At 43.3% G+C, this 14,549-nt stretch overlaps 1 protein-coding gene and 1 long non-coding RNA gene across 2 annotated transcripts in view; one reads left to right on the plus strand and one right to left on the minus strand.

The window, feature by feature from the left end:
- Positions 1-2,671: 2,671 nt before the first annotated feature.
- The window catches only part of FBXO10 (F-box protein 10), a gene marked incomplete at its 3' end in the record, with an annotated part of 35,425 nt that continues 23,547 nt past the window's right edge, over positions 2,672-14,549 (minus strand). The window contains exons 6-11 of the mRNA XM_081318423.1: positions 10,585-10,655; positions 10,243-10,395; positions 8,663-8,938; positions 7,120-7,430; positions 4,686-4,867; positions 2,672-2,849 (exon numbers count right to left, since the gene is read on the minus strand). Coding sequence (XP_081174549.1) covers positions 2,672-2,849; positions 4,686-4,867; positions 7,120-7,430; positions 8,663-8,938; positions 10,243-10,395; positions 10,585-10,655 — 1,171 coding nt within the window. The remainder of the gene's footprint in view (positions 2,850-4,685; positions 4,868-7,119; positions 7,431-8,662; positions 8,939-10,242; positions 10,396-10,584; positions 10,656-14,549) is intronic.
- LOC308662525 lies at positions 11,905-13,368 on the plus strand. Its single transcript, XR_014025222.1, has 2 exons — positions 11,905-12,529; positions 13,195-13,368. It is a non-coding gene; the product is annotated as an uncharacterized lncRNA (long non-coding RNA).

Genomic DNA, 14,549 nt, shown 5'->3' on the forward strand with positions numbered 1-14,549 from the left:
TGAGCCAGAGTTGATGTGGCAACAACATGCTCATTGAATAATACATACTACCCTCCATAACCTTACTAGAGCAGCAATCACACCCTTTTCATTTCGAACACTTGTTTTAGTTACAACTGTATGGCAGACACAAATGGATTCTTCTTTGAGATCCTGAGGTTTTTACTTGCTGCGTTACTGCTTGCCACATAACATGTACAAGCTCTGTGAAGTAAAGAAAAATGACAAGGCTACTTCACTTTGGTCCTTTTAAAATACCTCCATTACTCATCCTCAGAATTTTATTAAATAAACTCCAAGAAATAAACTTGCTGAGTCACCATATCTTACTTCCTTTAAGATATTAGGTTGACAAAGGGCAAATCACTCACAGACTCTAGACTAGGGGTAGGCAACCTTGACTCTTTTATGACTTGTGGACTTCGACTCCTAGAATTCCTGAGTCAGCATGGCTGGTTCAGGAATTCTGGGTATTGAAGTCCACAAGTCATAAAAACCAAGATTCCCTACCCATCTAGACCAATGAGTTCCAAGAAATAGCTTGCCCAGGATTTTTTTTTTTTTTGAAAATTAATACACACAGGTCGTCCTCAACATATGACCACAATTGAGCCCAAAATTTCTGTTGCTAAGCAAGAGTCGTTAAGAGAGTTTTGCCCCATTTTACAACCTTTTTTGTCACAGTTGTTAAGTGAATCATTGCAGTTAAGTTAGTAACACGGTTGGTAAGTGAATCTGTCTTCCCCATTGACTTTTCTGATCAGGTCGCAAAAGGTGATCTTGGGATGCTGCAACTGTCATAAGTACAAGCCAGTTGCCAAGCATCTGAATTTTGATTATGTGACTAAGGGGATGCTGCAATGGTTGTGTGAAAAATGGTCATAAATTACTTGTTTCACTGCTGTTGTAAGTTTTTCAGTGGTTGTAAGCCAAGGACCACCTGTATTTAGGTGTTTGCGAAGGCAATCCCACCACCCAGTTTTGAAGGATCTTATTTTCTTCAAAAAAAACCCTACTACCCTACTATATTTTGGTAAGAGTTCTAACTTATCTCTGCTTTATGTAATTTTACATATATTTTGCCATATTCCTGATCTAATACTCCAGAACCTTAAACAAAGTTTGTATCTTTATGGGTAACTCCACTTTGCTATTTTCAATGGGACTTACTACTAGGTAAATTATATATGCTCCCTTTGTGTGTATTGGATGACAACACCAATCATTGCAAAAACATGCTGCTTTCGATGATACGTTCAGCACATCTAGAAGGCACCAGATGGGAGTAAGCAATCATAAACAACTGCCAAACCGGCTCTTTTCAACATAGAAGAAAGAAACTTTTGTTTCTGGAATAAAAGGAAATTAATTTCAAACTGTCAGGATACTGGTGCCAAGCAGGCCAATAAATAGGTCAAGGCACTCAGGATTTCAATGACATTAAACCAAGTAGCTCTTTGGCAAATCGCTAAAAGAGCATAAGCCTAAGTGAATCTACATCCACTCTTTACCTACACATTATTTAAATCAGGGGTCCCCAACCTGTGGGCCACGGCCCATTACTGGGCCGTGGCCACTTGGCCACCGGGCCCCGTGAAGGGATGGCCAGTGCACATGCACACATGCATGCACTTGCCCTCCTACACTCACGCTAGCACTGCTGCAAGCATCCCACCGGCGCTAGCACTGCCCTGAGCATCCCACCAGCACTAGCGCCACCTTGCCCCCGAGTGTCCCACCGGCACTAGCACTGCCCCGAGCATTCTGCTGGCCCTAGCGCCGCCCCACCCAAGAGCGTCCCACTGGCACTAGTGCCGCCTATAGCGTCCCGCCAGCACTAGCGCTGCCCCATTTGCAGCACTCGCACCTGCACAGCCCTGTTTGAGGCCATTTGTGTGTGTGCAATGGCTTACGCACAGCCCTTTGTGCACACGCACAGGGCTCATTTTTGCGCACACACACAGCCCATTTACACACGCACACGTAGTGCCTGCCTCCCTTTCTGGGCCGCCAAACCCAAAAGGTTGGAGACCTCTGATTTAAATAACAAATGATGTTGTATTTGGCAGAAGGGATAAATTCCTTCTGACAATATTGTTTGCCTCTGCACATCACCTCCACTTTAAGCCGCATTGCTTTCGTGAAAGGTATTAACTGAAACTGAGAGAGGAACGAAAGGTTAAAAAGATTATCTGGGAATTTAACATCTCACACGGAACAGAACCGTCTCCTCCTTTGCAACTATGCCTTTCGGAAAACTGTAGGAGGGAAAAGTGCAGGTCGCTGACTCTCAAATGCCTTTGTGACATCACAGTTATTAGGCCAATTCCCTCCCTTGGTCAGACATGATTCTGAATAATCAGGTCGACAAAGGGAAGGGATAAGCAGGCATAACAGCAACCTTTTGGTGCTACAAAAATACCACTTTCTAAGGAATGAACCATACCTGGTGCAAGGATGCAGATGTGAAAGCTGAGGCAAGCTCTCAAAGCACTCAATACGTCACAGTCAGCTGGACAAGGTCATAGCTAGCTACAGTTCCTGGTCCAGTCACATTCCCATTAATTTGTATGCGCTCACAAAGCTAGTCAACTGAAAAACATTTGGATGTAAGTTTGTTCAACGTTGCAGTTGAACGTCATCAGGGAAATGGAGGCCAGTCTGTAAACCATCACAGAATAGTGCAAAAGATACTACCATTGTTATGACAACCCCCATCTACTCTAGCAGCTATCCTGGCTGTCACGTTTGAGCCTTTCTGGCTGCTTCCAGCTGTTGACACTCCTCGAGACGATTCTTCTATGTGAGGCCTGGCTGGAGGATTCTCTAAGGTCCAGGCAACATCAGACCTGAAGAACAGAAATGCCACAGTCATTGGTGCTTCCTAATACGGTACAGGAAATATACTTGGATTGCATTTAAGGAAACCTATGTTAGGAAACAATTAATTTCTGTAGCTCTATTTTTTTCTCAGCTCAGTGAGTTGGGAATACAATTTTCATTACCAGCCAGCGTCAGTTGACGTTGCTAGGCAAGGTAATAACGCACAACCAACTGAATAAATATTGCTTTGGCGAGAATGATGCCAAAGTCTGAACTTGCCTTTCTAAAGGAGGCAAGAGCTGCTCTCAATTGGTGGTTAAGCGCTAGCGATGAAATTACAATCTTTTTTTTTGACACTTGCTATGCAACAGGCGGCTGAATATCTGCCAAATATCTTAGGATACAGTGCTTATGGTTCTAACTATTTGCAACTGCTCTCTTAGAATTTCTGCTTTGAAAAGCAAAAAAAAAAAAAAGAGAATGGAAAATTCCAAACTTTATCTTTGATCTAGCTCAGGGGTAGGCAACCTTGGCTATTTTATGACTCGTGGACTTCAACTCCCAGAATTCCTGAGCCAGCACAGCTGGCTCAGGAATTCTGGCAGTTGAAGTTCACAAGTCATAAAAGAGCCAAGGTTGCCTACCCCTGATCTAGCTATACACAGATGCTTAACAAAATACTGACCGCCCACCTTAGTGCAGGCCAGGGAAGGAGAAGGCATTTTATCCAGTAAAACAACATCGTCATCAACAATAACACACACCAAGGAGAAGAATTCCAACATCTCCTCTTCATGATATACCATTCGTCTTCTGTGCAGAGAGATTCCCACTATCACCCCAGCAGAACATCACCTCCTACAATATCTGCTAAGATTGTAAGCCGCCCTGAGTCTTCGGAGAAGGGCGGGATATAAATGGAATTTTTTAAAAAAAAACTTCAGAATCCATGAAAAACTTCTCCACATTACCTGGGTTCATTAGCCCTGGACCTGGGAGGCTTAAAAAGGCAATCACCCAGTCTAGATGAGTGAGTTCCAAGAAATATTTCGCGTAGGAGCTCCGGAAGGTGGAGCCTGCAACGGGGATGGATTAGGCTAGGGGGAACCTCGCTGTGGGGTTATACTGCAGCATCATGCAAGAAGACTGGTGAATGAACGGAGTGATGCCACGAGAGCACAGGGAGACTGGTGGGACTTACCTGTTGGCTTTCCCACTGACTTTGCTTGTGAGAAGCTATCAGGGAAGAGTGCAAATGATAATCACGTGATCGCAGGGGTGGTGCAATGGCTGGAACGTCAAGGCCCAGTTGTAAGTACTACTCATTTAATGTCATTGCAAATGGTTGCTGAATGAGAGGTTGGTAAACAAGGATCACCAGAGTACTACCCAGTCTCCTTTGGGATTGGGGTGGATTGCAAATACTATTCAATAAAGAAACCAACGGCAATTCTCAGTTCCTGGATGTTTTATTTTTTATTTTAATTCCATTTATACCCCGCCCTTCTCCGAAGACTCAGGGCGGCTTACAAGCTTAGCAGTAGCCTTCATTCTATGTATATGCCTGCTTATTAGGGCTTTCACCCACCCACCCCAAGCGGCATTATTACAAAGTCAGCTTAATTGCCCCCAACAATCTGGGTCCTCATTTTACCTACCTCGGAAGGATGGAAGGCTGAGTCAACCTTGAGCCTGGTGGGATGGGAACCTGCACTAATTGCAGGCAGCTGGTGTTACTTAAGGAGGCATTAGCCCACTGCTCCACCAAGGCTCTGTTGTCGTAACTAGTTCATCCACGAACCCCCAATGTAGAACTACCACTGACAGAGCTTTTCATTTACTGAAGTCCCATTCAAACTTACTTTTTTCTGAAAGCAAGGATCTTATTATTCTGAATGACACAATCCTCCATGCTGGACACTTGCTGTAAAATAGTCTTTTTGCTCTTCCCTTGAAAAATCAAGTTATCTTGTACTAGAGCCTTGGTCTGATCAAGCATCTCAATCCCGTAAGCTCGAAAGGAGTGGATTCTGTTTTTGGTTACCTGGAGCGCATAACAGAACAGTAACATGTCATTCCTTTTCACAGTGAATATGGCTATCAAATTTGGAAGAGCACAACCATCATTTAAAGAATGCACTATGTTCTTAAATTACTTCAGTACATAGAAATATGTAAGCCACACTGAAAAAGCTTGAGCATCACTAGCAAAATTTTTAATTGAGTGCTTTTCATTTTCATGCCCAAAAGCAGACCTGAGCATTCTACAGCCTGCGGGCCACATCCAACCCATTACGGCCTACGGGCCACATTTCGCCCTTTGGCTATCTCTGTCTGGACTTGCAGTGGCGCCCCTCTTGATTCAGCTCTCCACAACAGTCCCAGTTTCCTATGTGGCCCGTTGAGAAAATTAATTGCCACCTGAGGGGCCTTCATCTATTGTTTAAGGGGGTCAATGTGGTCGGAATATATCCCATGGCATCTATCATTGCCCTGCTTGACTTTTAATGCTACCAGCTGGCATGTTGAGAAGCCAAACATCAGCATCTAGCATCAGCTTTATTTCCCATGCTCCTTCTGTCCTCACAACAATGTTTCGGTCCATGTCACATTCTTAGGAGAAAAATAAAGGGTAAGTGGCTACAGTTCAGTCCACCAGGAGTCCCTCCCAGACAGAAAAATATTAGATGGGATTTGGTAGGGAGTTACTGGGAGGTAAACAAATGTGGCAACATCCTTACCTATTTGCCTTTTGGAAAACACGTATATTGTGACTGGCCATGCCTGCTCTAGCAACTATTTTGTTGATGACCAAATTCTCCCCTGTGACAAATGTTCCTCTCAGTTGGGACCCTCTTGTTTAGATGCTACACTTGAGTAAGGTCATGTGAAGCAATTAGGACTTCAAATATCCAGATGTTAAGTTTGATGGGTGTGAAATGGAGAACAGAAAAAAAAGAGAGAGAATTGCTTTCTGACCCACTGGGAATTTTCGGGGATGGAGGAAGAGAAAGGTATCTGTTCCTTCTGCACATATAATGTGCCTGCTTCCCTTCATACTACTGGATAAATTTCTATGTTCAGATTTGATGAGGCCCGCTATGCTCTGGTAGCTAATAGCTCAGAATTCGTGAAACCTAATCTGTCATATTGGATACTGCATGCATGCCAGCAGTTCCTGGTTCTTTGAATCCCCAATCAAAGTAGGGTTCCTAGAGGACAATGTTTGATGGCTCCACTTAATTCTGGATACACAGAGAGTGGTATGATGCCAAGCAAGTCATCGAGATAAACATTAACGCACCCTTCCATGAGGGTGGGGGGGCATTCTTTGATTTTTAATGACAGGGAGGGAGAATTGTTCTTTAAGTATTTTAGGGTTTATGCTAGTTTTTGCATTTCCTTCCATTAAATGAAGGGAAGCTAAATCAGCAACGTTATATTGATGCAGTTCTCCTATTTACTAGGACAGGGGTAGGCAACTTTGGCTCTTCTATGCCACATGGACTTCAACTCCCAGAATTCCTGAGCCAGCTCTGCTGGCTCGGGAATTCTGGAAGTTGAAGTCCACGAGTCATAAAAGAGCCAAGGTTGCCTACCACTGTACTAGGAGATAGAAGAAAAGGCTACGAAACTACATGTCTATGGATATTCTTACTCATCCAGATCATGGTTGTCCCACAGGTTCTTTTTCAAAAGGCAGCTGGACTTCCTTTTGTTTTGTTTTTCTTGTAGACGTTTCACTTCTCATCCAAGAAGCTTCTTCAGTTCTGAACTGAGGAAGCTTCTTGGATGAGAAGCGAAATGTCTTCAAGGAAAAAAAAACAACCAAAGGAAATCTAGTTGCCTTTTGAAAAAGCATCTTTGGGGCTATGAAACTACATTGCAGCCCTGGAAATGGGAAGGCTGCTACATTGGATTACCAATGCATCTGGTGGAAGAATTCACCCAACTTAGTGAACAACCGAATCCAACCCTGTTTTTATCTCTTTTGTACCTATCAATTCTTGGCGCCAGCATAGCGTTAATGTTCTATAATGAATTTCTCCCTAAAGCAGAAGAACCCTCCAAGGAATGATCCAAAACGTTGACTTCTTGGCATCTTCTCTTGGGAAAACAATGGATCCTGGCCAAACTCCAAGTAGCAGCGTCAAATGATCCTCAGGCTTCTGACTGAAGTTATCCAGTGGAGCATTGCAATATTCAGAGACATAGTGCCAATCTAGCTGGGAAATTCATGGAGGGACTTTGAGTCAGCCACCCATCTCAGCCTGTTCTTTTTTTTCAAGCACCCACCTTCATGTCAGCTGCCTGCAAGAGCCGGAGGCCACATCCTTGATTTCCTAGAACGTCATTCTCCATGATGACCCCATCGCCCTTGGAGCTAACGCCATGGCTGCTGTTGTCATAGATCCCATTGCCACGGAGCTCCACCCGGCACTCGGCTTCCACCAAGACTCCCCCGAGGCTATTGCAAGAAATGCTGTTATTTGCTATTCGGGTGAGTTGCAAGCTTTGAAACACAGCAACCCCGTAGTCATGGTTGGCGTGGATGGCATTTCCAATGATATTCAGAGCTTCGCTGCTTTTGACATATAAGCCAGCAGCTATGAAAAAAAAAAGAAAAAGAGAATATAGAGGGGGAATCGAAGAGGAGAGAAAGACAAAACAGACTTTGGCGTGCGATCTAAATAGGTTCCCTAGTTGATATCTACATTTAAAATAGATGGTTGGCTTTTGTTAAATGGGGCTAATGCAAATATACCAAATGGCAAAAAATAACCATAGCGGTGCATCACCGGGACTGAGATCACTGAGGGAATAAAGTAATTTCAGGCAGCTATTGAGTGTAATTTGGGGGCAGTGATTACAGGCACAACATTGAACCCCAGAAAACCAAGACTAGAGTTTGTCATCATCATGAATATTATCCTCATGCCTACTGTATTCTGTAGGATCAGCATCACAGTCTACAGCTTAATTCTCTGCTTCATCTGCAATTCACACATTTCAGCAGTTAAAATGGCACATCCCCAGTTGAGGTTCACTGAAAAGTCAAAGCAGTGCAATCTTCTCTTTGGCATGCCATATACACACACATACACACAATTTCAGACGGTAACCCAAATGCCTACACTCGACTTACAACAGTTCATTTAGTGACAGTTCAAAGTTACAGCAACACTGAAAAATATGACTTATGCCTGTTTTTCATAGTTACAGCCTTTGCCGCATCCCCATGACCATGTGATCAAAATTCAGACATTTGGCAACCGGTTCCAAGTTATGACCGCTGCAGTGTCCCGGGGTCGTGTGATCACCTTTTGCAACCTTCTGACAAGCAAAGTCAATGGGGGAAGCCAGATTCACTTAACAACTGGGTTACTAACTTATCAACTGTAGTGCTTCACTGCAGTGGCAAGAGACATCGTAACATGGGGCAAAACTCACTTAACGAATGTCTCACTTAGCAAATGGAATTTTGGGCTCAATAGTGGTCGTACGTCGAGGACTACCTGTACAAAGTCAGTCAATGAAACTTAAAATGGGATCTGTCCCAACTTCATCTAGTATTGAAAGTAAAATGATAATTATAAATTATTTACTATCCAGAGACTAAAACTGGATCAAAAGGAGTAAACTAGAAATTTGTGTGCTAGAAACTAGCATGTGGTTTATCCACGCAAGTATCATGTAGCAGGATGGCTAACATGTTCTGTAAAGGATTAAGACATCTCTCTACGTTACTGTGTTTCTGCAGGGACTTTGCACAAATTATTAAGGGGTGGCCCCTTTAAGCTTTCCTTCATATTAAGCTGGTTATCCAATGAGGACTCACCTCCATTATGGTTGATGTTGTTTGACTCCACAAGGGCCACGTTGATGGGCCGCCGGGATGTCAAGCGTTCATCTTCACTTTCCAGGTCATTCTCCCAGTTGGCTGCTTCTCCTTCTTCATTGAAATTCTCATTGCCTCCTTGGTTGACAAGATAATCGTTAGCATCGTCCTTGCGGCAAAACACTGCAATGCCATAGATGCTGTTGTGCCCTATTTGGTTGTTGGTAACATGGGGAAGGCTGGATGACATTATCCAGACACCACAGCCCTTATTACCTACAAGAGAAGCATATACATTTGTCAGGTTTCCTTTCAAATTATGTCAGAGCTTTGGCACCAGAACCGAGAAGCACTTTGGTCCAAGGCTATAACCATGAGCCGTACTGCAGGCTACTTCTGCTGACTGCTGGCTGCCAGCAGTTCGGCAGTTCGATTCCCACTGGCTCAAGGTTGACTCAGCTTTCCATCCTTCCGAGGTCAGTAAAATGAGGACGCAGATTGTTGGGGATAATATGCTGACTCTGTAAACCACTTAGAGAGGGCTGTAAAGCACTGTGAAGCAGTATGTAAGTCTAAGTGCTATTGGCATTGCTATATACTGGAGAAGACTTCAAGGTCCTAATCAAGAAGAGTCAAATATTTAGGCCATAGCTTTGATCACTGACTTGGGAGGCTGAAAGACCCTTGATTTAGTGGTACTTGGTATAGATACAAGGAAGTTGGCTTTTGCCCTTGCTTGGGGTCTCCAGCCTTCCCAGGAAGAGCTCAAGTCTCCTGCAGTTCCTAGCAATGGAAAGCCGAGGTTCAGGAATAGAAGACATCCATTTCTAAAACTGGATTCAGGTATCAAAAACCAGAGGTCTTTGTCCTATTTTGACCTATCAATTGGCTTGAACACTATACCAGCCACAGAAATCCTGCAGATGTGGAAGAGAAATCTTCATGGGGAAAAAGGCATGAGTTCAACCTGCTTTTGTGCCAAACACCAGACAATGATCTCTACCACAAACAACAGAAGAATGAGATAACCTAAATGACCCCGTGTGCCAAATTCACAAGATATCATACAATTTAGACACTCTACAAATGTCTTTCTTTTGGATTTTCATGTTCTGCAGGAGAATCAACAGCTACTCAGGCCAGAATCTAATTACACTGAGAGTCTTAAAAAAGAGCCTTGGTGGAGCAGTGGGCTAATGCCTCCTTAAGTAACACCAGCTGCCTGCAATTAGTGCAGGTTCGCATCCCACCAGGCTCAAGGTTGACTCAGCCTTCCATCCTTCCGAGGTAGGTAAAATGAGGACCCAGATTGTTGGGGGCAATTAAGCTGACTTTGTAATAATGCCGCTTGGGGGTGTGTGTGAAAGCCCTAATAAGCAGGCATATACATAGAATGAAGGCTACTGCTAAGTTTGTAAGCCGCCCTGTGTCTTCGGAGAAGGGCAGGATATAAATGGAATTAAAATAAATAAAAAAATAAAATAAAAATGTTTCCAGGTCACTTAAAAAACTCCAACAACCCTGTATTTTCCAAATACACCCCAGATTTCATTTGAAAAGGAGATTTAGAACAGGCTTACCATAAATGGTGTTTCCTTCTACAAGTCCTTTTCCTCGTTCTCCGATAACCACTCCATCCGAATAGCCACAGCAGATCAGGTTACTCCTGAGGACAGGATCCCCCCCACGCCGGATGTCTGCACCTCCCCATTGGTTTTCTCGGATGACATTTTCTAAAGGAAGGAACGCTGTTACCTTCCCACCGTAGTGGTCCCTATTTTTCTACTTGCATTTTTACGTGCTTTCGAACTGCTAGGTTCGAAATGAAGCAATGCAGCAATTCAAATTAGAATACAATGCTTTGAGGGTGACATCTTATTAGATTCAGTAAGAATCAAATATAAAATGTTGTCTTTTCCTACCTGTGATCTGGCCTCTTCCATTCTCATTCACAGCTATACCAGCGGCAAGACCCTGGAATATATGGTTCCCGCTGGAGCGAAAAGAAAGGAGGAACAGCCAATTTTTACACGCCACTCATGTACTTGCTGACAAGTTTTCCCAATAGTTCATTCTAGATCAGACATGTCAAACACAAGGCCCGGGGGCCAGATCCGGCCCGCGAAGTGGTTTCATGTGGCCCGTGAAGCCATCCTGGAAACAGTGAGGGACCGGCCCCCACTGCCTTGGCCCTGGCCCAGAGACCCTCCTTCTGCCAGAGACCCTCAGATCTGTCCCACTCCTGCCCAGTCCCCCATAGGCACCCTTGATGCGAACGATGTAGAGCTGGCCACGCCCACCCAGTAGGCCATACGCACTCTAGCCACGCCCACCCAGTAGGCCACGCCCACCCAGGCCATACCCACCCGGCCCCTTGAGGGCAACCGCAAAGCTGATGTGGCCCTCAATGAAATTGAGTTTGACACCCCTGTTCTAGATGAAGAGATTCAATTGCAGCAACAGCAGCAACAACACAAATTTTTGCTCCAACATTTAAAAGCAGCTTGTTTGCTTACTTGCTTTCTTACATTTTCTCAGTCTTCACTTACACGTACAAATTGCATAATTCCAGAGTAGTTTGGCTTTCACTGTGCATGGCTTACCATTCTAGTTTAAACTTTGGGTTTTGTCTGAATGGGTCCCTTCTGGCTTGTTCAATAAACTATTATTATAGCAATCCTGTTATTAGTACAATATGAACCTGTCTCCTTTCTATAGGGGTTCCTTTGTTTTCTTATTTATTTATTTATTTTATTTTATTATATTTGTATACCGCCCTTCTCCCGAAGGACTCAGGGCGGTGAACAGGGCATATATAAAAATACAAAATACAAAAATTAAAAAGAGAATTAAATAAGAGCCCGCACTAAAAACAGTAGAAAAATGTAAAAAATCCCCAATAAAAAACCCCAACGCATCCCCCATCAGGCCAGGCCGGCTTGTTCAAATAGGTACATCAGGCCTTTTCATAGGACCAGATTTTAAGGCAGCCCAAGCTGAGCTTGTGAGTCAACTTGCAATGTTGCCAATGTTGCCAGTCAACACAAAGACACCTTCAGGCTGTTAGTCACAGTTGCCTCAAGGTAAGTGGCCAAACTGATTCCCAGCTGCAAAGGAAAGAAGCAGGAGGAGCACACTCCATTGTGGAAACCATGATCATCTGCACTATCTGTCAGGTCCCACCCCAATCCACGTCTTAGGAAAGAAGAACTCTTGGAGACAGCATTTGTCCAAAAGGAACTTTTACTAAAACATAATTGTCAGTGGGAAATCTAGACAGGATCTGAAAACTGTGTTACAGGTTGGTACTTTTAAAGCGTCCCCCAGTGAAATCCCCTCCCCAAAGTCCATTTGGTCAGTCCCGGATCAATTAAGGTTCAGGTGTCAAAACCTTCCAAGGGAAGAGGGATCTTCCATGCCTTTATGACATTTCCTTCCTCCCTTTCAGATTCTAATCGGAGATACAAACCAGATCTCTCCCCCCCCCCCCCGCTCCCTTTTTTGTTCTTCTCAGTTCAAAGGTTCTTCCCCTGGTCTAATGACGGCCTCCAGGCAGGCTGAAATAAACACCCTTGCAACAAATGGATAAGGATAGCCAATTAACATCTTTTCTCCTCCTCCTTGGGAATGGCAGAATCCAGTGAGGGATGTAATATTTTAGAACATACAGATAAGAGTTTTATGAATGGGATATAAATGGATTCTGACACTATCCTTTTCCATTTGCCTCATAATTTTCCATGCGAGAGAAATCAACATAATATTAGGCTCTTTTTCTGAGTGTGGATGCTAACCCAAGTTCACTGATGACAAGGAAGAGCCGGTCTGCTGCAGTGGTTAAGGTGCTGACCTAGAAACCAGGAGACTGTGAGTTCTAGTTCTGCTTTATTTTTTATTTTATTTTTATTTTAATTCCATTTTTATCCCGCCCTTCTCCGAAGACTCAGGGCGGCTTACAAGCTTAGCAGTAGCCTTCATTCTATGTATATGCCTGCTTATTAGGGCTTTTCACACACACACCCAAGCGGCATTATTACAAAGTTAGCTTAATTGCCCCCAACAATCTGGGTCCTCATTTTACCTACCTCGGAAGGATGGAAGGCTGAGTCAACCTTGAGCCTGGTGGGATGCGAACCTGCACTAATTGCAGGCAGCTGGTGTTACTTAAGGAGGCATTAGCCCACTGCTCCACTTTAGGCTATTGATATTAGGGTGGGTGGGTGGAAACAGGAGGAGAAAGGACTATTAGGTAAGTTTGTTGCCTTATTTATAAAAATAATAAAAGGTGGGATTAAAAAAAACCTAATAAGCAATAAAAAGGCAATGAGCAAAGAACAGCACCATGTTCTGCCGTCTCCCTTGGTGCTTGCCAAGCTCCTTAAAAATAATTTTAAAAAGGAATAGGAAGAAAGCCGGCATTAGTCTTTAGCATTATTTTTATTTGCAGCAATGAATGACACTGGATGTTAAAGAAAATATTTGGGGAAATGAACAGCCATCTCTTTACATTTTACTTCTTTTTCTCCTTCCAGCCCTACTCTTTGCAACTGATTGCCCCTTCGAGTTTCACCTGAGGTCCAATTTCCTGAGATATAAAAAACGCCTGTCAAACATTTATTATTAAGCTGGAGCAATTTTTTCAACAGCAGTGCTGGGTGCCAGTTTAAATTAGGGCTGTGCTGGGATTAAACAATGTTTTAAAAACTGATCGTTACACTGTTTATTTATTTATTTATTTATTTTATTATATTTGTATACCGCCCTTCTCCCGAAGGACTCAGGGCGGTGAACAGGGCAATACATGTTAAAAAACAAGAATACAAAAGTTAAAAAAGATTAAACAAGATGCCCAAAAACTATAACAATAAGTTAAAATACATAAAAAACAATAAAACCCAAACCCATCACCCATCAGGCCAGGCCGGCTTGTTCGAACAGGTAAGTCTTTAGATCGCGCCGGAAGGAGCGAAGGTCGGGCGCCATCCGGAGCTCAACCAGAAGATGGTTCCACAAATCCAGCGCGCCCACACTCGCCACCAGTCGACTGTTATTTTCCAGGTACTGGTTAATATTGTGCTGATATTATTTGGCTTGTATTAAATATTTGACTGCATACCAAATAAAAGTATCACTACTAAAACCTATACTGTGTATACAGATGTTCATTGGAGTACACACATTCTAACGGAAAACTTTATAAGAGTCCAGCAGTGCAGCACTAGAATCAGATAAGCAATTAATTTCCCACCTCTTAGCTGAGGAATGCTGAGCGAAGAGATAAACAGCCTGCCATAGCAATTATTGTTTTCAATTTGTAAGCTTTTCTGCAAATCATCCTCAAATCCATCACTACATGTAGTCCTCAGTCCACAACTAAGCGCAAAATGGCTGTTGCTAAGCAAGTCAGTTGTGAGTTTTGCCTCATTTTATGGCCTTTCGTGCCACAGTTGTTAAGTGAATCACTGCAGCTATTAAGTTAGTAACCTGGTTGTTAAGTGAATTTGGCTTCCCCACTGACCTTGCTTGTCAGAAGGTCGCAAAAAGTGATCATGTGACCTTGGGACACTGCAACCGTCGTAAGTATGACCTAGTTGCCAAGCATCTGAATCTTGATCACATGACCATGGGGATGCTGAAAGGGTTGTAAGTGTGAAAAACAGTCATAAGTCACTTTTTTCACTGCCATTGTAACTTGGTTACTAAACGAACTGTGGTAAGTCAAGGACTATCTGCAGTTCCCAATCTACTTCTACCTTCCCTGTGATTGATGAATGAGGCTTTCTGAAGCCTGCTATTTTGGCAATGCTTATGAATCTTGCCTTTTCTTTAGGAGCATCCCTTTGCACTTTTAAGTTCTTTGCTAAGTGTGGAGGGTGGAAGATATATA

The sequence above is a fragment of the Vipera berus genome (genome assembly GCF_964194415.1).
Source record: "Vipera berus genome assembly, chromosome: 2".
NCBI lineage: Eukaryota > Metazoa > Chordata > Lepidosauria > Squamata > Viperidae > Vipera > Vipera berus.